Raw genomic sequence first — 22259 nt, forward strand, 5'->3', positions numbered from 1 at the left:
TGGGGAGTGAATTAGAACTAGCCACCCATTCAGTTTAGAGCTTAGATTATCTGCCCAAACCCGAACTGCAGGCCGGTGTTACGGATCTCGAGATCAACAACACTGGTGTTGGGTCGAAATTGTTCATCCTTCGGTTCCGTCGGGTCAGGCTCCTAATCACAGAACGCATGCCTCCGTTTTAAAATAGCCTATAAATAAAATTTTCTAAGTAGCATACAAAATGTAGAAACTAAATATAAAAAATAAAATACTTTGAAAAAGTTGAAAGTCGAGTTTGCTTAAGGTTTGTTCAAGAACTTTTCCAGAGTTTTTACCTCAAACAACACAAATCAACACAAATAAATGAACAGATCACTCAAACGTGCTGTAGCCTATGTCATAATGAAACAACCACAACCAACACGGTCTGACACGAATGACACATGGCTTAGTGCAAACGGAATTTATGACCAAACCATTTGATTCGTGCACGAAGCGCCATCTAGCTATCATTATAACAGCGTCCCAGTCTGAGGACTCAGCGGTCTTTTGACCGCCTCAGCCGCGCTTGAAGTAGTTCACACCAGTACGGCGCTTCTAGTTGGTCGTCAAAGCGGTCAAATGACCGGGGCGCGGCGCTTCTAAGCGTGGCGCTTCTAGTGTCAATAGAATTTCGAGTCGTTTTCTCACAATGGATTTTCATGTCATGTAAAAGTCCAGTTTCCATTGCATTCAATTGAAGAATTGAGATGATTATGTGATTTCCTGAGCGATACTTTGGTATAGCCTCTCCATAATGGTTAGGCCAAGCTTTCTTAAACTGCATGCTTTAGAAAGTTAACGTAATGATATGTTCAAAATAACTAGCCTACTGGGGGCGCTGTGGCACAGCAGGCTACAGCGCCGCACCATTTACGGGTCAGAGTGCCCACGGGGACCCAGGTTCGAATCCGGCCTGCGGTCATATCCTGATCCCACCCCATCTCTCTCTCCCACTTGTTTCCTGTCTACCACTTCACTGTCCTGTACTAATAAAGGCAAAAAAGGCAAAAAATATACTATATATATTTTTTTTTTTTTTTTTTTTTTTTTAAATGACGCCTTCTTTTTGGCTAGCAAACAAAGGCACCCCCGCTTAGCTAATGGCAAACTGTCCTTAACATTGCGTTCGTTTTTTTGTGACTTATGAAGCATATCCGTGATAAGTTGAGCAGACACTGCTGTTTCATTGAAAGAAGCATTTCTCTCCCTCCATTGACCAAAACTTTGCCCTGGCATCTCTGCTGGACTGACTGAGTTACGTCGCATCAGAGAGCTGTGAGGTCAGGCTCGGACTGGCAATCTGTGCAGTCGGGCAAATGCCCGGTGGGCCGGTGCACATGTGGGCCGGTGGACTCCAAGATTCTTTTTTTTTAATTTATTTTTTTTATGGCAAAATGTTTAAGTTATTTATTTGCGGCCCGTCATGTATAAATTGCTGTAGCCTAACATCATTGCTATGTAGTCCGCTGACAATTACGGCGGGGTTGGTGCTTCTTTCAGCTATCACTCATTGCAAACTTTGTCCGTTACCTAGTGGATTTCATTGAAAGTGAAAGCAGACGGGTTGATCTGCGTTCTGAAGAATGTCTGATGCAAGTGTTCGATGTGTGTGATGCACTAGGCTATTTGTTTCTTAGCAGAAGCCATGAAACGGTAAAGGTCAAATTATTTATTTAAAAATACATCATTTAGGAAGTTGTTGTTTTTTTGTTGGCTTTGCTCGCGTTCGCGTCCAGTTTGACTTGTCAGGATTTTCCGATGATGACTGCAATCTCGTGATGCTGATAGCCTATATTGACTTTTATTTTCTGTGCGTGTAAACTATAGTGTAGGCTACTGTGCTTGAAACTGTGGCAGACTAGCCTAGGCCTACTGGTTTTCATCATTTTAACCACAAAGCCTGTCTACAGGTATACTAGGCTAAATTGTTTAGCACCTTGTCATTTCGCGTTTGTCCAGCCGTTCACCTCCGTGCGCCCCATGCATGTCATTCAAAACATATTTCGGGATAGTAGTAGGCTACTATGCGAAAACGTATGATGATAGTAGGCTACTAAGAGATTAACACTTTGGCATGCTTGGCAAACATCAGTCTTGTACATAATATTGAGATAAAGTTTTTAGTGGAAAAGTAGCCTATTTAAAGGCACAGTCTGCATTTTCATCCTATAGCTCTCCATCAGTGTGTGCGCAATTGTAAAACTATGATGCCTAGCCTACACAATCCTAGCATAGTAGCCTACAGTATAACAGGCCTACGATTTATTGTTGGAGGAGAGGTATAGGACATGTTACTTTGGAAGGAGAGGGAGTGGTGCAATTTGATTTTCTATGGAACTTAAATAAATATCAACAACCTTCAAGCAACCTCTTCAATCAGCATCAATATCAATAGGCCTATATGGTTCACTATAGGCTATTGTACAAGACTAGAGGACTGTAAGGGGGCAGGCTATATATTATCATCAAGTAGGCCTTTACTAAATAATGTAGTCCAAATTAGAACTTTATGTTGGTTTAAGTTCAAACAAAACATGTCATGAACTGAGAAAATCCATGGTTCTACATCATTGTTGGCAACATGATCATGATAGCCTATATATTTCAGCCATATCTGGTTTAGAGTAGGCCTAGCTACTTTGCTCCATTATAAATGAGTTTTCTTTAGGCCTTATAGACTATATTGTAATATGCTATAATGTTTGAAACATGTAGGCCTATCTCAATGTATCAATAATTCTCATAAAAGTCATCAGATGTCGTCATTTAAGGGGTTATTTTTAAAAAAAATTCTCCCGTATATATAGTATGTGTATAATATGTATAGTTCATAATACCTGAACTATACACTACAGTATACGTTAGACCGGCACATCCGGGAACTTGACTCGCGACGAACGTTCCCGCCCCTTTTTGGGGGAAACAAACTACGTCTCCCATTAACTCCAATGCAAATTAGGCTCAATAAACGTAATTCGTACCGAAATCGTAGGGGTAAATGATAACAGAAAACACAACGAATCAATAGGACCACTCAATATATTACCACTTTGCCGGTCGTTGACCGTGAAAAATACGTTCAAAAGCTTAATTCAATCAAAGTAAAAACATGTCCCTTCGGTCTCCCGAGTAGCCTGCTAGCAGTAGCAGTGGCCAGTGTCATACCCAGACATACTCTTATCTCATTGAATCTCCAGTTAAATAACTAAATTGCTTTCCTGTATTTTTGGCCTCTTATTTTAATTGTAATGTTGTGTAGTTCACTGACAGGCTTGGATGTAAAGTATGTTCGTTAGATAATTCCAACATATGATAATTTCTGTCGTGGCCGATAGCCTAGCTGCTAGTGTTAGCCAAGTGTTAGCCTAGATTTCCGTTTTCGTTGGTCTGATTTATTTTTGGTGTAGCCTAATGTTAGGGGTTCTTAGCTTTGTGGTTGGTACACCCAACCACACAGCAACTTATCTGCATGTCTGTCTACCGCGACCACTGATCTATAAATAATAAGTTATTCGTTATAGATCAGTGACCGTGAACAACACCCGTTCACTTTGGCTTGTTTCAGGCTTGTTCTGAGGGCTTGTTTCCCCAAAAAGGGGCGTGGCGTAAAACAACCTGCTCTGTGTGACGCGACGCCGGTCGAACGTATACACTATAGCAGTGGTTCACAAACTTTCCCCCCCACGCCCACCTCCTACATCCTTATTTGGCGCTTGCGCGTGCGGGGGGGGGGGGGGGGGGGGTTGGGTTGGGGAGGGGAAGTCCAGTGGTGGGCCGGTCCAGGAGAAAAATGCCAGGGCCCAATTTTGTTCCCAGTCCGACCCTGTGTGAGGTAAAACATTAGAAAACTCTGCAACTGCGATCTGTGTTTTTTCCGGCATGAGCTGAACCTGCATGTTATTAAGGCGGTCTCATGTTGCCCCTTGTGGTTGCAGTTTTAATTACAAATCCCGCACCTTCGGCATTCCCGATGTGCGGCAAAGAAAAGTGCATTCTCAACCCGTACGATCTGTAGATGGCGTCACACGACAATTTGCATATCATATCACGTCATGCCCCTCCGCAAAAAAAAAACTTTGAGGGCCCTTTAATCACCCTTTATGCCTGTTTGCGTTTTTTTTCTTTTTTCTTTCTTAAGTACACTGCTCAAAAAAATAAAAGGAACGCTTTGAAAACACATCAGATACATCATGCTGGATATCTATGCTGATATGGACTGGTAAATGTGTTACGAAATGAAAAAAGGGTGTTGGATGGACCAAAACATAATGTCTGAGAGGTGTTCTATTGCATTTAAGTCAGGGAAGTGTGGGGGACAGTCAATGATATCAATTCCTTAATCCTCCAGGAACTGCCTGTACAATCTCGCCACATGTGGCCATCATTGTGCACCAGGAGAAACGCAAGGCCCACTGCACCAGCACAGGGTCAAAACGTTTCATCCCGATACCTAAGAGCAGTGAGTGCCGTTGTGTTGCCCAGAGAGGTATGTGCATCCCTCCATGGGTATGCCTCCCCAGACCATCACTAAGCCACCACCAAACCGGTCATGCTGAATGACGTTGCAGGCAGCATCATGTTCTCCACGACATCTCCAGACCCTTTCATGTCTGTCACATGTGCTCAGGGTGATCCTGCTCTCATCTGTGAAAAGCACAGGGCTCTAGTGGCAGACCTGCCAATTTTGCATTCTATGGCAAATGTCAATTGAGCTCCACGGTGCTGGGCAGTGAGCACAGGTCCCTCTAGAGGCCATCGGGCTCTCAGGCCACCTTCATGAAGTCTGTTTCTGACAGTGTGGCCAGAGGCATTCACATCAGTGACCCGCTGGAGGTCATTCTGTAGGGCTATAGTACAGTAGGGCTCCTACTGTCCCTCCTTGCACAAAAGAGCAGATACTGGTCCTCCTACTGGGTTAAGGACCTTCTGCCACCCTGCCCTGCTCTCCTAGAGCAACTGCCTGTCTCCTGGAATCTCTTCCATGCTCTTGAGACTATGCTGGGAGACACAGCAATCTTTCTGGCCATGGACTACCTGTGCAACCTCTGTAGGCTCCAGATAATGGCTTATGCTACCAGTAGTAACACTGACCCTATCCAAATGCAAAACTAGTGAAACATCAGTCAAGAAGGATAGAGATGAAAAAATTACCAGTTGCCACCACCTGTAAAACCATTCCTGTTTTGGGGGTCGTCTCACAGTTGGCCCTCTAGTATACCTGTAGTAAATTTTGTTGACATCAAAGCAGGTCAACCTGATTCACAACCACCTCTGTTGCATAACTGGCCAAATCAATATCCCACAAATGTGACTTGATGCTATTGCTGCCGAAGAATGGCAGGGATGGCCAGGATTAGCTGACAGAATGCTCACTTGAACTAATATTTGATGGGGATTCATCGTTCTCTTCATCAACTCATCTACTCTGATCTGATAGACTGATAATTGACGATCAATAATTGATTAGTTCAGATCAATTCAGTTCATTTACTCAAGCCCATTAACTGACTGAATATCTTTGGGTGGTTGTGACCTGCAGGTTGAGGAGGCAGTTGCTGTGCTTCAAGCTCACCAAGCTAAAGAACTTGCAACTAAATGAAGTGAGTACCCCCCCCGGTTATATCTTTTTCTTCACCTTTCTCCTTCCCTCCCTCTCTTCCATTCTCCTCCTTCCCTGCGTTCACTTTAGATCTCACTGGTGTCACAGATGAATATTATCCCAGCACTCTTCAAACCAAATATGTAGACCAATGGGTGCTTAGCATATGTTCCTTTATTCAATGTGCATCTTCACTGGTAACTAGGGCTGATCTGGTTATGGAGGATATGCAAACATGTAAGGGGACTGTTTGGTAATGTTGGCATATGTTATATTTTCAGGAAAGACACAACAGCAAGACTTCACTGAAAGGGGAGCGAAAAGGCACAAAATTAATGAAAAATGTTTAAAAAAAAAAGGAAAAAAGAAATATTGAAGGAAAGAAATATATAATTCTATAATTGTGAACTGTCAGCATTTGGCTATTCTAATGCCATCATGCAGTTTCAGTTTGTTGCATATGTTCTACTTTTGTTAAAAAAAAGAAAGAAAAGAAAATGTTGAAAATTGAAAAATGTGTGTTATTTGTTGTGCATTAAAATCTGGGCATATCACAGTTGTCCTAGTGCTTTTTTTCCTTGTCATCCCGTCACCCGTCATCATAAGCATGGTAAATGGACTGCATTAACACAGATATATATTTTTTCCCCATCTCCTTGTCATGCCTCTCTCTCTCATGCACACATTCACACACTTACTCATACACCGATGGTGGAGGCTGCCATGAAAGGCGCCAACCTACTCATTGGGAGCACTGGGGTCAGGAGGAGTTGGGCTCAAACCAGCAACCTTTCAGCAGTGAGCATGACCTGTAGTGGGAGCCAAAGGAGATGTCTCCTGTTGTAAAGCCATTATCAGCATCGTACTAAATATAGAATGGATCTTTTGTGTGGCTAGGTAGACACATACACATCTGTGTGTGTGTGTGTGTGCGCGTAAGTGGCTGATGGACATTGCACAAAGCAACTAAGGTAAAAAAAAAAAGTGCATGTTTTGGAAATGTTAGTGTTGTGTGTCTGTAACATTTCAAATTTGCATCTAATATTTTTTTTATCGCTGTTGGGTTTTGAAATTCCATCAGCACAAGTTAGGGGGAGATCTCATCTATTTAGTGATGAGATTACACTGAGAATGAAGTGAGACTCTTCACACAGTTGATTTGGAATGTGCAGGAGATTGCCTATGCAGAGGCAGAGGCAGGAGCACACGCACGCACACACACACACACATACAGTCATGCTTGTGACATTGCCTTATAGCAGATACAGGAGCACACACTGTCACAGTCAGTCAGTCAGTCAGTACATACAGTTTTTCACAGATCAGAATGAAAATTCTCATACAGTATATATTCTCAACTATTAGTGAGAATTCGCTTTTGTCATGTCAGTCAAAATGAACTATACGTATGGATTCTGGATCGTTCGGCTGAACGGCGCATGCTCTGCTGCGACGACACAATCAGTCAATGTTCCTATCGATTGATGTGTGAAGAATATCCTTATAGGACAATAAAGACTATCTAGATGCTAAATAGTCATTCCCAATAATATTAATGGTCTTCATTTCATTGCTTGAGTCATTACGTACACAGTTGTTAAACTAGTTATCAAATTCTGTCACAATGCTGTGGAATTGCAAAGATCAGTAAAAATATGAAACATTATGTATTCAGTGTCTTGTACTCTCTTACTCCCTTAACTAAAGGGAACTTTATTGTAACTTTACTGTAGTTGTCAAATGTCTACAAGTAGTGTATAGTGCGGTCTTGAGCATTTTCAGGTATAGTGTCACCTACTTATGACTTTTTTTTGCATTGGAATACTCAGAGAAAATTTTTCATGATTTGTATTATTATTTTATCATTTTGATGACAGTCATCTGTCACTGTTTCATTGACCTGAATACTTGTGGACTATACATTTTGAGCAAGTGGCATGCTTTTGCAGGTTTTCCACTAACTAGGTTTTGCAGTTTGCACCAATTGTTTTGAGAATTGCACAAACTTCTGTGCAAATGCTAATAGTGAGGTGAGAAAGGCACCAAAGCAACTGAGAAAAACTGTAAACATCAGTGACGGTAAACGGCACTGACCAATTGCGTCTGCTAAATATGGACTTTTATGCTGTTAGTGCCTGCTCGACAGAGCAATGTGTTTTTGATATGCTTCTTGAAGTTCTGGTCCCTGATGCCGTAGATAAGTGGGCTCAGCACTCGGGGCAGCAGGTGTGTCAGCAGGAACACGCCAAAGAGCACCTTGGTGCGCCACCGAGGGAACACGGCGATCATGAGAACGTTGATCAGAGGACTCATGTAGGACAGCATGCAGAGCAACAGCTGGCCCGCGTGCAGCAGTATGGTGCGCTGGGCCTTTTGGGCTTGGCCCCTCTTCGAACTGGCGGCGCGGGCCGTCCAGAGCACGTGCATGTACGTGTAGAACAGCGTCACCCACACCGCGGCCATGCAGATACCGTTGCCCGCTGCTGTGGTCATCGCATGGACTGGCCCGCTGAACAGGTTAGCGTGGTAGCACAGGATGTTAGAGGTGAGAAATAGCGGGGGGCGTTGTTTCAAGGACAAGATCAGGCTGGCGAGGCTCGGCGTGATTCCTGCACACCATGTCGCCGCGTTGAAGACCTGCGCTCGGTTGGTCGTGCAGAGGCGGGCGTGGTGGAGGGGCAGACACACGGCCACGAAGCGCTCCACTGCCATACCAGCCAGAATGATGGGAGTGTTCCGGAAGGCAGCGTCGATGGCGAGTACGAAGAAGTAACAGAGAGGCACACTGATGAAACCCGGGGCGTAGCTCAGCACGTGCAGCATCACAGCTATCTTCACCAGCAGCATGTCGTTTAGCACCAGATGGATGTAGAGTGCGTAGCGAGCCTCCTGCCTGAGGGAGGGGACACTGAAGTAGACGCGCACGAGGGCCCCGTTCACGTAGACGATGAAGAGCCCACACAGCACCACGATCAGATTTTTGGCCAGCGCATCTTCAAAGGTGTCCAACTTCTGCGTCTGTGTGGCGTTGGAGCTTGCGTTCCTCATGCTGCAGCAGCCAGACAACGATTTGCAGACGATCAAGATATCTCATCTAAAGACGATCTTCAGCAGCCAAAGACTCCAGACTCAACATAATTAGGCAGTAGTTTTAAGAAAGGTATTTCATCTAAAGATCTTCAGCCTATGACACAAAAAAAACAAACAGTTGAGTGTTTGGAGCACTCTGCTGAAGTGTGTGGTGTCACCACTGGGTAGGCTAATTTATAAGTAAGTGGGTGTCACCAACTGATGCATGATTTACAGTGCCCTTGAGTTTGTGTTGAGGATTAATGTATGCTAATGTAATGCTTGAGAGAGAGAGAGAGAGAGCGTGTGTGTGTGTGGTTGGTCTCCCCCCCCCCCCCCCCCCCCCCCCCCGCCCAACACACACACACACACACACACACACACACACAGAGACCTGTGCCCCTAATATAGCAACTATAGCCCACGTCATGCAATTTACATAGTTTGGAAACTCAAAATTAATACTCAAAATTATGCGATGATGACAAATCACTGATAGTAACCTAATACAGTGATCATTTAGACTGTCCAACATTGTCAAAAATACATAATTGTTTGATATTTTTGTAATTTATACATAAATTATTGGCAAATATTGACAAAAAAAATGACAAATCACTGATGAAATGTGCTGGTACTGGTAGGCCTAATGGCTGTGCTGGTAATGACATTTTTGCCAGAAAACTAGCTTTCCAAAGCAAAGGACAAACAAATAAATATCCAAATCAGTTTTGAGTTTGTCTTTTAAATGTTCTACTTTCGATCTGATCACAAAATCAAAAGTCTGAAAAATGAAGCATTATTTGCTTCTTTGTATCACATTCATAAACAAATAATGAAATAACAAGTCATTTTTTGATTTTTGATTTTTGATTTTCAATTGTGCTAAAATGTATTAGATTTCATTTGTTTCTATTATAGTAGCCTACCCTGTGGACAGAAATAGGCCCGCATTCTGGGAAATGCCCAGCTACGGAACCGTAAGAAGCATAAATAATTATTGGTTTAATGAAATATAAATCACGATGCTTGAATTTTGCACTTTTTTGCTTAACCCTCTATGGTACGCATTATGATCTGAGGGGGCAAGATTTTTTTTGTAATGTTTTTCCTGCTTAGAAATAGTCACTTTAACATAATTAGTGCAGATTTAAAAATATGTATTTTTTACTTTATTTTTATAAAAATGTAGGCATCATATGTTTTCTTTTACAAAAGAATAAGGAATATTTGTTTGAACATATTTTTAGCCAGAGACATACAAAGCAGAATAAAGTTTGTACACGATAATATTATCTATTTGTTGCAAAAAAGTATGATATCATTTTCACCCGATGCCCACAGGCAACATTGTACTACTGTGGAACACTATCATAATCAAACCAAAATATGTTCAAATCATCATGAATATTATTTTAAATGACTATTTATTGAAATTACAAGTAGAAAAACATTACAATGAGTAAAAAACACCCTCCAACCCCTCAATTATATAAAGTATGGCCTACTGTGATTCCATTACAGTACAATGTTGCCTGTGTGCAACATACAGATTTTTGCTATTTTGTAAAATATACATTATTTTATATACATAAAAATGGCTGAAAATACATCAATGCTTGTCAATGAAGGCTGTCAATTTTTTTTGAAGGATGTAAACTTGAGGTAAATAAGTGAAATTCACACTTTTCTAGGGTGAAAATATGACACCCAGCCAAACGTGTGCATGTCCTGTAAGAAGGGTCAAACTAGCAGCCTGTGAGGCATGTGGCCATTATTCTGCATTTCCATTGGTTAGTATTGAGTTGTCCAGTTCTTAAAGTGGTATTTACTTATTTTAAGGGATGCCTCATTTTATTACAACAAGGCAAAATAGGCTATGTTGCCTACAGGCAACATACCATAGAGGGTTATTAAAGTATTATAACTTGTGCAGCATTGCATGTCTCTCCCTACAAGCTTTAAACTTGGCTTGACTCATTCCCATAGATAGGGGGTACTGATTGATAGAGGTTTTGGAGGAAAGAACATCGTCTTGACAACCACCCTGATATCTTACCTATCTGTGTCTTCAAAAAAAAAAAAAAAAAAATAGGGTGACACTGACAGCTTGAACCAAAGCATGTCTGCAAAAGTCTTACGGAAGCCCTTTTCAGAATTGGCCCCTTGACACAACAGTGGCCCTTGTGGTGTGATACTCTTGTGGTATTTATTGATCATTATTTTGTAATGATAATGCTTGCACACAAGTTGGATATATTGCACATTGCACATTTGCCCAAAATTACAGTAGGTAACATGGAAGAAAATGGAAGCCATTGGGGGGTGGGGGGTCCGCTTTTACCATTTTTATGTCGTTGCAAACGTAAGTTCGAGAGAAACGTGACTAAACTTTGCCACGCCTTCACTTCCTATAAAACCGATTGCTTAGTCAAGGCCCACCTGCCGGTGCTACTGTAGCGTTGGTTCTCGCTCGCAAAAACAACAGCACCGGCCGAACTTGCTTGCTTAATCTTTGCTCGCTGCAAACGGTTTTGTCGTCGCCCTCTTGTCGTCGTACAGAGCTTGCTGGATTCGATTTCACTCGTGTTTGTGCCTAGGCTGCCTGGACAACTACTGGAACGAGGTCGTTCTCTTTGTTCCTTCGTATTCAGCCGTTCCGTAAAGCCTGCTCTTTTCTGTCTAAAAAATTCACGTCGCAACCACATAGCCACCATTGTTTGGCTGTCTTTAGTTTCGTTCGGGATGCGTTTGTGCATAGATAATTAGGTTATGTCCACGGAGTGGACGCTACTAGATTCGTTTGGAGGCTCCATTTGGGTTCATTCAGTGAGCTATGCCGGTTTCGGTAATGATTTGCGTGGGCCGGTTTATCACTTCTATAGTATTTCCCTCGTTTCAATATCACGTTGTATTTCCCTCGCTTCAATATCAATCAAAGCTTCAAACTAGCCTTCTCCCATTGCGGGTGGCTAAAGGCTAACGCGTGTAGGACGGTCACACACTGCTGCTGCCGTCTTAGTTTCTAGTTTATTTTGAAGGCTAGGCCTATTTCAATCTTCGTCTTTTCTCGTCGTTTCTAGCTTAGCACCAGCGTGTAGCTCTGCTCCGTTCCTTCCCTAGCCGTCCAAGAGAGCATACACCAGCGTGTAGCTCTGCTCCGTTCCTTCCTTAGCCGTCCAAGAGAACATACACCAGCGTGTAGCTCTGCTCCGTTCCTTCCCTAGCTGACCAAGAGAGCATAATACACCAGCGTGTAGCTCTGCTCCGTTCCTTCCTTAGCCGTCCAAGAGAGCATACACCAGCGTGTAGCTCTGCTCCGTTCCTTTCCTAGCTGACCAAGAGAGCATAATACACCAGCGTGTAGCTCTGCTCCGTTCCTTCCTTAGCCGTCCAAGAGAGCATACACCAGCGTGTAGCCCTGCTCCGTTCCTTCCTTAGCTGTCCAATAGAGCATAATACACCAGCATGTAGCCCTGTGCCGTTCCTCGGAATTTTCTCCATAATTCGTGCTGCTCTCCACTCCTTTGCGGCTAACTACCATGGTTGGCTACAGTCTCGTACTGCTTCTTTGCACTCGATATTGCTTAATTTAAGCTCATCTCCGGTTTACTCAAACACCTAATTTCTAATTTCAATTTTTGCCCTTTCTAGCTGACCAGTGGAGCAAAAGAGCCGCAGCACAGGTCTTCATATTTTAATTTGTCACATCGATAATTAATCCGTCTTTTAACTAATTCTCTCCATTATAGGTACCGTGCTGAGCCACCTCCTTCCGTGACCATAGCGACCACGTTGCTACATCTTTCCTCTCCCCATCATCTCCTGCTGGCCCAAAACGCGTTCGTGCCGGCGCTCCTTTCCCCTCAAGGACTGCGTCCTTGGTTACCCCTTGACCTCTTTCCCTGGAGTCGTGCCATCACTCTCGGGGTCATCACCTCATTTTAACTCGTTTCTTCCTTTTACCACCAGGTCAATCTACGGACGTTACTGAATCTTCAGTTTCTCTTTCTGCTCCTTACTAAACCCTCTTGCTTCATCTTCTAGTTGCTTGCATCCCTGGGTGCATGCACGGATCCATGCAGTGACTCCTGCATGATCCCTGCAGAGCTTTTGGCTGAACCATAGCCTCTGCCAAACTTAGTCTCTTATCAATCACTCAGTTTCAGGTTCATATTCATTCTCTAGTTCAGCTACCATTTTGCCTGGATTGCTCTGTGTTTCTAGAGACGGAGACTGCAAAGAAGAACCAGTAACATCCATTTACCACTTCCATAATCGTATATGGAAACCTTTAACCTCATTTTCAGATCACGCGTACATGGGATAATGTCTACGTTCCCCTCATAACATTATCAATTTCTACACGTGCACATTTTAGGTAACGCTCATTGTTTCAAGCTTCTTCCAACGCTATTGGAATTGGTACATACCGTTACATATTTAGGTCACATTGCTATCTGGGAGGTAGAACGTTATTGCTGCAAACTCCTTATGGTCCAAATTTGCCTCAAACGGGCATTCCAAACGCATGCCATACTACAGAGTGTTTGCTATCTGGGCAGAGCACCTGCTCACATACCCTGCCAAGGTTCTTGATACCTTTCAAATCACCTTACCTATTAGCCTACCTTGCCCTAGCCAGGGTTGCATTTGTTTGCATTTTTGGGATGCTTGTCTCCTACCCACAGAGTACACTCTATCCCCGCAAGGCACTCCCTTACAATAAATCATCAACCACACGAACATCTTACTTGTTCCGCCACTTCAACCCTACCAATCTTTAGCTAACCTCATCGCATAATGTTGCTCCTTTGCTTTCCGGCCGACCCGCTCTTCACTAGAGATGATGGCCAGCAGGTCACCCGCTCTTTTACTCAATCCGGTATTCTGCCACTAGTCATTTCAACCACTCTTATCAGTAAGGCGCAGCCAACTTAGCCTGTCAGATCTCGCCCTCAAAACCCAAGGCCGGTCGTCCTCCGAGTTAACGTTGCATCAGGTCGAACCTTCCCTACTTCAGAAATCTCATTCGAACAGACTTACTTCACTGTTGCAGGGTCCTGGCCTGGGGTCACTACATGATTGGCTTTGTTGGGGTGCTTGCAGAGATCTTACCAAATGCTGGCAGCCCAGCCTATTTGGTGTGATCCAGCAGGGCACTTCATGACCCCGGCCAGCGATCTTGCCCAACATGCTATCTACGGATAAATATAATCGCTACTTAAATTGCAATATTCTCATAGCTCAGGTCCAGTCTGGTCCCCTTATACGCACCGCAATTATTCGTCGTCTGGCATCTTGCCTGGCCTCCGCAGCAGGTCAGACACGATCTCACATTAAGCTTCTCGGGTGCCCGCGGTCGTCACTCCGGGCTGACGCCTGCCAGCGCAGTTATCGCCCGGCGCAATCCCATGATGCACTTCACAGTCACGACCGGTAATGCCAGCGCAGAGCCACCGTGCTCACGAGAAGCTCGTCAGGACCCTGACTAGTGACCTACACCAAGCACTCCCACATTTATTTATCTGGCAAATTTCGGATAGTGAAACTCTTGAAAAGAATATAGTGTTAAAATGGACAAAAAAACATTTTTCTAAGCTGACAACCTGGCTAGAACTCATGTTGAGGGGTTAAATATTAATACTGGATAGGTTGTATGCTTGTACCAAAAAGTGTCTGACAAAGTTTTAGTATCAGCCCACACAGGATCGCAGTCAGATTCTTGGCCAGCACATCTTCAAAGATGTCCAACCTCAGTGTCTGTGTGGCGTTGGAGCTTGCGTTCCTCATGCCTGCAGCAGCCAGACTTCCAGTGTTGTGCACGTTCACACTCTTCAGTAACTAGTTCAAAGTTCAGTTCACACACGTGCAAAGTGAACTGTTCACGTTCATAGTTCACCATTTTTAATTTTGAACTAGTTCAAATTCAGTTCATTTGAATGAAAATCTGTTTCTGACGGATATAGGCTACAGCCACCTGTTGTTCTCATCTAATTGAGAATGTCCGTAAATTGGGCTTTATTTCGCTGGGCAGATACATTTCTTTTAGATCTATGGCAGATACCGACGCCTAATAAGTGCGGCCGCGCATTTATTAATAATTAATAATAAATGCGTCAGCTTTACGTGCATGCCTGACATCAGAAGAGTGTAGTTTTTACACCGGGAGTATGGAGGAGGCTGCCTTGCTGCATTACCTGCAGCGAACTGTTCAGTGACATACTGTAGGACTCTTTGAACACGTTATGCATCCCTCTATCATCACTGACGAGTGCAGAATCTTTCCGCGATTGCATTCATATAGCAGCGGTTCTGTGTAGCCTACAATGCATCATGCGTAACCTGATCATGGGTAATGTAAGGTAGTGCAAAGCTGTAGTTTAGGAGTGGCGCCCGTGGGCAGTGAGTGTGACAACGACAGCCTGTTTCTAAATTACCAGCAGATAGTGTCACTCGACTTCTCAGGACAAAATAAATTCCATAACGTTTAATTGGACATCAACAGTGACGTTCGTCGTTCATTTCCCATAATCTGAGCGAATTCACGTTCAAATTCATTATTTACAAATGTGTTGCGTTCAGTTCAGCGTTCACATAAAAATGAACGTGTTCAATGAACACGTTCTTTTGAACTCGTTCATGCACAACACTGCAGACTTCAGACACTTAAGATGATGCTAGGCAGTAGTTTTAAGATATCTCATCTAAAGATGATCTTCAGCCTGCGAAAAAAAACACTTGAGTGTTCTGGGCACTCTGCTGAAGTCGTGTGTGGTGTCACCGTAACTGACGCATGGTTTCTTACACTCATACTCTTACAGTGATCTCCCGTTGAGTTTGTGTTGCTGGACTTAAATAGCATGAAAGAAAGGGGGGGCACACCCACAGAAATTCCCTGACGTATAATGTAGAGAAAGAAATCGTCTCCCTTTGAAAGACTAAATCAGAGACCAACTGTGCCCCTGAGAAGATAACAGTTACCTCATGGACATAATGACTTCATTTTGCGCTTTGCATAGTTCGGAAACTCAGAGTTAATAGTCACCTCACCTGAGCTTTTAAATGCATCTTTTAAACGTGGTTAAAGAGTAAAGCTGAATCCAAAAATTCAATAACCAACAAACTGACGAGGTTCATTAAGAGCCCTCCCCCCTCTGCCCCGCGTTCTGAGGTGTGTTGGTGTGTGTGTGTGCGTGTGTGTGTGTGTGTGTGTGTGTTTGTGTGCATTTGTTCAAGGCTGATTTCCATTTGAGATCATAGTGCCTGAAAATACTTGAGATCAAGTTACACTGAAGCGTAATTAATTTTGTTACAGAAAAGTGCCATAGTTAAAATCACCCCCAGAGCCCTTTGTAGTTCCTTTTCAAAATAAAATGAGATCATTTATAAAACAGTCTTTAAAGTTGTTACCCGAGGAGATTTTCCATGTAAAATTGGAAATTTAACAAGCTTTTCCTTGTTAAATTTGAAATGTGAAACCAGGTGTTGTTTTAGGACAAATAGTTCATTATGCTGTAATTCAGTGACCATCAGAGTCCTTACAAATAGTCAAGCTGATAGCGCCATGTGGCGCACAGCGCAAATTATTTGGTGTTGAAGAATGATCAAACTGATAAAGTTGCAAAAGGCCGTCATTGTGAAACTTTGAATTGACCACACGAGGGAGCCGTAGTCTTTGCCCTGTCAGCTCTCTCAAAGTTCAGCTGGCTTTCAAATATTCAAAACAAAAAGTCTTTCGTTTGGTGATACTGTAAGAGTATTGTCCTCTGCCAAATACTATCAAGACTGTAAGATGTATGGCACTTTGCTCCAGTATAAACTTAACTCCAGGGTTTTCTGCCACACACACAGTGCATTACGTTTAATAGCTTATAGTAGAGGTATTCAACATTTTTACATTTGACATCATTATATGTCAAAAATGTCCCAGTGGTGATTAAACGTTTGTCATTAAAAGTTCCAATTGCGTCAAAGTCCAGAATCTGTCAGTAAACAATGGTCTTAGTGTTATGCAATTGCGTGCAGTGAGATTTTCAAATGCATACTTGGTGCCGTCCCTCGAGTTGGGCTATTTTCATTATTCATGGACAGACCCTTCATCTGAAAGATTCCAGGGTCTGGTTTACTACCAGGCTAGAAAATGCTTGCTCATATATTTTTAACTCTGTCACCATCAAAGCAGCCAGAGTTTGTTTTGAATTCACTGCTCTATCTGTCTTAAAGCCCGCCCCAGGCCGGATTAGCGATTGTGATTGGTACTTTTGGAACATTGGAAATGGACTGCAAAATAATCTGCATAGTGAATTCAAGTTTGCTCACAGGTTCATCTGGGTTTTTCCAGACTAGGCCAGATGGATTGAAAAATAATGTTGTACTGTAAGTAAACATCTACTAATAACTCCTTTAGGTGATGAAATGTTTAGGAATTTTAAAAACAGAGGAAGTATTGGTACATACTCCATAGACTTAATCAACATCAATGAAAGTTTATTCTTGAATTTGCCCACATACCAAATACTCACCTGAATACCCACTCAAGGGTAGGAATTCACATTTTTTTTGGTAAACAATCATTTTATTTATGTCAATAGAAATGATGAATAGTTGACCTTATACTATCCGTATTCTAAAACAAAACCATGGTCTAGTTAAGTGAAGTAAACAAGACCCAAACAAAGCCAGCCAGAGGGAGACTCTGACATTTCAGTTCTTGGTCCTTAAGGTGTCTGCTCTGGGACGCAGATTGCTGATCGTAAACAGTGCCATGCCACTGAGAGAAATTCTCAGGGGTCACTGAAAGGTCAGAACTGATGTGAGGTGAGTGTTTATCGAGGTTTAATTAACATTCATGGGATTAGTTAATGTCAAAGAAAGGCACCTAGAGAGACAATGGTGAGATGAACATCTCATGAAAATAACCCCAGTGCTATTTTGCTCCCATATGCCATACATATTTTTTCAAAACATTTAGGAAATCAAAGACAGAATTCTTAACATGGTTATGAAATATGGTACTCTGACTAAATATGACAAAACAGCGTTAAAACAGCGATGTACAGGAGAGTCTGTGTTTCGAGGGTTATACTTAAAAACATAATTAAAGTCTCTCTAAAGCAGAAATGTCAAAAGCATAGAGCTCTCCATTTTGACATGTAGGTAGAACAGATGGTTTCAAAAGTGTGGCTTCTTCTTTGACAGGAGGTAACATGCATAAGGCACATTTTACAACCTCATATTTCAATATTACATATCTTTCCATCTTCAGACATAGAGTAAATAACAGATTGCACGGCAGTGATTATGGCTGCGTGTCACAGTGTGAGTGAGTGAGTGTGTGTGTGTGCGTATGTCTGCACACTAACCCATCATCAACTCAAACAGAATGTGACAACTAGATGTGCATTCCTGTGTTGCTCAGTGAGTTTCTGAGCTCTGAGCTTCTGAGCTTTTCTGAGTTCTGATTTTTTTACAGATTAGTTACAGTCTGCAACTACACACTGTCATCTGCCCATATAACTGCATTGAATTCCTTGTTAGTGACCTCATTTGGAATTCCTAAAAAACAAAACAAAGAACAGCACCATTGTTTCTATAGAGTTTCCATAACACAGAGTCCTTTACCACAGAGGCCTATGGAAAATGTCAGTTTCTAGCGAAAAGCAACAATCTGAAAAATGAAGACATATCACTGAAAATGAATCTTAAGAGAATTGATTTCAATCAATACCACACTAAATGTACAATGTTCAGGCCCAGGATGGGCCTGAGTAGTGAGTGTGTGAATGATGGTTTTGCTGACGGGCAGCTAGAGATCTTCGGAGACGGCTAGAGGTCGTTGGGGATGGCTAGAAGTCAATGGAGACGGCCAGGCGAAGGCAGAGTACCGCCTCTGGAGGCACATCCTTGGTGCTGATCTCGTTGCCATCCAGCCTGAGCACTCTGATCTGGGAGAAGTTGGCCATGTCCACTACCCTGCAGAAGCTGCTCAAAGAGAACTCTGCAAAGCATGAGCAAAAACATGTTAGACATTAGAACCATTTGGTGAAATGGAGGTATTGTATACAAGTGAAGATCTGGGAATTGTATCTGCTAAAAAAACCCCCCTTGTAATTAAGAGCACATGCACAGTATTTTTGTAATAGGTATTGGCACGGCATGTCATAACTTGTGCATATGTATTTCCCCCTCAAGACATGAACGCAATTACTGTAAACAATCCATTCATCTTTGCTGATCTATAAAACTATCTGTCTATAGAATAGGTACTACAGACAGTTTGCATGTCTGATGTGTGTTTGGAACATCTGTTTGGAATACCTAGTCCCCAGAACACAACACAGCTCTCTCCCTGGATGTATTGTAGCATTTTTTTTGCGCTATTAAGTGAAATAGTTACCACATTGAGTCTTTAGTTTGTTCTGACGTAAAACAAGGTTGTTTTGTTCCAGAGTAGACACTACCTGGCACCGAGGAGCCAGAGGAGTCAGATATTTTCTTGCTTTTCAGATAAATGCCAAATGACTTCTCTGAGCTGTACTGTGAGAGGGGTCAAAGCAGTGGTGCCCTGTGGCAGTACCTCTGATTTGGTTGGCCTGCAGGTAGAGGTTCTCCAGCTTGGTGCTGATGGTGGGAATCTTTTCCAGGCGGTTGTGAGAGAGGTCCAGTTCCACCAGGCTTGTGGCGTTGAAGGCGCTGGACGGAATCCCATTGTCCGTCAGCTGGTTGTGTGAGAGCCTCACGTACCGCAGAGTGGGGTAGCTGGAGAGGAAGTCCTCGGGGACGCTGGTGATCTGGTTGAAGTTCAAATAGAGCTGCTGGAGGTCCTGGGGAAGACTGATCGGCACTTTCTCCAGGTTGTTGCGGCTCAGGTCCAGGATGGTTAGGGAGTCCAGGCCCTTGAAGGCGCTACCCACTTCCTTAATGGCGTTGCCGTGAAGATGCAAATGGCTTAGGTCAACCATGTCCTTGAAGGTGTCATCCGAGAGCTTTGTGATTTTGTTGTTGTTCAGCCGGAGGTCCACAAGGGAGCTGGGGAGGTCCTCTGGGATGACCGTTAAGCTGTTGCTGTTCAGGTACAGCTTCTGCAGGTTCTTCAGCTTGCTGAATACTTTCTTGCCGATCTTGTCTGAAGTGAGTAGGTTCTTGTGCATGATGATCCAGACCAGGTCTGTGGCGTTGTCGAACACACCCTCCTTAATGCTGGCGATCTGGTTGTTGTGCAAGTAGACATACTTCATGCGTGAGGGCACGAAGGGGACGTGTTGGAGGTTGCGGCTGTGGCAGTACATGGCCCTCGGGTACAAACCCGGGCAGTCGCATTCCAGAGGGCAGTCCGACTGAGGATCTTCGGTGTTATAATGCGATGCTGGATATCCGCTCCGGTAGCCGTAGCCATGCCTGCTGCGCAGGTGGGAGAGCCAGTAGAGGGAGTTGCGGGAGTACGACAGGCAGGGCTGGGCCAGCGCGGCCAGGAGAAACACCAGAGCCAACTGCATCGTCACTGTAGACACAATTCAGACTCTCAGCTATGCTGCCAAAAAGTATCAATCACAGAGAGGTATGCCAATTTATTATTCATTACATCAAGAGTGTTTTTTTTATATATATATACAAGAACAGATGTTTTTAGGATAGATGTGAGTACTTATCAGTCACCAAAATGGTGTTTCTTGGTGTTTCAAGCCCCCAACTTTGTCTTCAAGACAGCACTGCCTGGAAGGCGTTAGGCATGGGTTAAGGTTAGTGTTAGAGTTAGGATTAGGTGCCTTTAAGTCGATGGTGGCAGTGCTGCCTGGAAGACAATGTTTTCGTCTTAAAACACCTTTGCGCCCAAAATGTGGGGACTGAGTCAATGCATTAGGGCTTGGGCTTGACGTTTGATCGTGACATTATATCATGAGTGAATGAATATTCCACAAAAACAAATTTGAAGCACAGAGAGATCATTATAGCAACTGATTAGGCTTTGAAGTGTAGCGACCTACAGCAATTGTCCCCTTTATTAATTTGTCATGAAATGCGATGAAAGCATCATTCAGTTTTAGGTCAGTTTGATAAGTGTAATTTCTAACAGCACTTTGTCAATTACAACTTCTAAAAGTTGTAATTGTGTTGTAGCGCAACATACATCAAACACCAATTAAGCCACACCATACAGTTTTACACTTATTTACTTTACTATAGCTCAGCTTGATGGCCTAAGGGCTTGCTGAGACCAAGCCAGGAAACGTGTTAAAAGACACCATCAAGTGGCAAATACCACACGTGGTTTAACGTCATTGCAGACCATTAGTATGTTCCAATGTTAGAGTAAATATGAAAACATTTAAGTTTCTTATCTTTCAAAACACTGCACCCACAAGCATGACGGCCACAACAAATTACTTTGAGGAGAGAAATCAAAGTAGATAATCCATCTGTGTTTTTTGTGTTCTTTTACAACTAAAATGCCTTCTGAATTCATGGTAAATGCAAAGATCGATTATGTTATGAATGCAAAATGCTACTTTAATTATACAATTAAGAAGGACTCACTTGAATCACATATGGTGGTGATGTGCGTTTGATAGCAATGTAATAAAGATGTTAATGATGTGCCTACCAGTCAGAGGAGAGGGTGTCCTGTGTGCTTGTCTTTGTCCGTGTATCCCCTGGTTTGTCTTTGAGTAAGAGGCATTCAGGGGTTTTGTGGAAATACCCCTCTCCAGCTGCATACCAGAAACCAGCCAATTAAGAGCACACTCTGGAGTGTCAGGGCATGCACACACACACACACACACACACACACACACACACACACACACACACACACACACACACACACACACACACACACACACACACACACACAGTGTCCTCCAGCCATGTCAATATGAATCCCATCTGTAGGCTAGCTGGGACATCTGCAGTCTCAAGCGCTTTGTTTTTTTCATGTGTCAGGATGCAATGTATTATTATCCCCTACCTCCCCCAGAGCGCGCACACACACACACACACACACACACACACACACACACACACACACACATACTGGTGCTTGTCTGGCCCTGTTTCTTCATTGTTTGGGGCTTAGAGGGTACAGGGGGGCATGTCTGATGTACATGCCTCTTTATGTACCTTGGCGTTAGGACAGCGTCACCCTCCAGTTTACTGCTCAGTGCCCCAATGGTGATGGAAATACTGTTGGCCAAAACTGAAAGGTAATGAGCGTCACTTTTTGATTTATGTTTCATTAGCTGTCATCACCCAATTCCCCGTCCTGTTTTTGATGGTCTCTCTGACGAGAGACATCTCTTGCGCTCCAAAGCGTAACCTGAAGTGTCCTCTTTGTTCCTCTACCAGTACATACCTGTATGGAGCTTAGATTTGCATACTGCCAGATGGCAAACTCGACTTGCTGATTCTGGTTTATGGTTTCCACAAAGGTCTTAATGTTGATTCTTATTTTTTGAGAAGTAACCTGGGGCTATTCTTCGGATATTTCTAAAGATTTCACAAAAAAGAAGATGTCAAACAAGGTCAAGCAATTTTCTGTCACCTGCAACGTGACCTGGACCTTTGCTGTGTT

At 43.2% G+C, this 22259-nt stretch overlaps 3 protein-coding genes across 9 annotated transcripts in view; 1 reads left to right on the plus strand and 2 right to left on the minus strand.

Annotated features, from left to right (window-relative positions):
* Positions 1 to 6176, plus strand: part of LOC134087075 (embryonic polyadenylate-binding protein-like) — a 109822-nt gene extending 103646 nt beyond the window's left edge. For all 7 annotated transcript variants that reach the window (XM_062540283.1, XM_062540284.1, XM_062540288.1 and 4 more), the window contains 2 exons: positions 5561 to 5621; positions 5902 to 6176. In XM_062540283.1, the coding sequence (XP_062396267.1) occupies positions 5561 to 5620 (60 nt within the window). In that variant the 3' untranslated portion in view covers position 5621; positions 5902 to 6176. The remainder of the gene's footprint in view (positions 1 to 5560; positions 5622 to 5901) is intronic.
* Positions 6177 to 7726: 1550 nt separating this feature from the next.
* Positions 7727 to 8668, minus strand: LOC134086960 (odorant receptor 131-2-like). Its single transcript, XM_062540155.1, has one exon. The coding sequence runs from the start codon at positions 8666 to 8668 to the stop codon at positions 7727 to 7729; it is 942 nt and encodes a 313-aa protein (XP_062396139.1).
* An 8532-nt stretch (positions 8669 to 17200) lies between these two features.
* On the minus strand, positions 17201 to 21336 carry fmodb (fibromodulin b). The gene is made up of 3 exons (XM_062542085.1): positions 21294 to 21336; positions 19269 to 20222; positions 17201 to 18689 (listed from the first exon to the last, which is right to left on the minus strand). Exons 2-3 carry the CDS (start codon positions 20185 to 20187, stop codon positions 18538 to 18540), a joined length of 1071 nt encoding a protein of 356 aa, XP_062398069.1. The 5' UTR covers positions 20188 to 20222; positions 21294 to 21336; the 3' UTR covers positions 17201 to 18537.
* Positions 21337 to 22259: the final 923 nt, after the last annotated feature.

The sequence above is a fragment of the Sardina pilchardus genome, chromosome 7 (assembly GCF_963854185.1).
Source record: "Sardina pilchardus chromosome 7, fSarPil1.1, whole genome shotgun sequence".
NCBI lineage: Eukaryota > Metazoa > Chordata > Actinopteri > Clupeiformes > Clupeidae > Sardina > Sardina pilchardus.

What these genes read in the sequence shown, in the direction of transcription:
- LOC134086960 (XM_062540155.1), bottom strand. Translation starts at nt 8,668, where the DNA reads ATGAGGAACGCAAGCTCCAACGCCACACAGACGCAGAAGTTGGACACC.
- fmodb (XM_062542085.1), bottom strand. Translation starts at nt 20,187, where the DNA reads ATGCAGTTGGCTCTGGTGTTTCTCCTGGCCGCGCTGGCCCAGCCCTGC. An exon ending in GCAGGCCAACCAAATCAGAG is followed by an intron (nt 18,690 to 19,268) that starts GTACTGCCACAG and finishes CATGCTTTGCAG; the next exon opens with AGTTCTCTTTGAGCAGCTTC.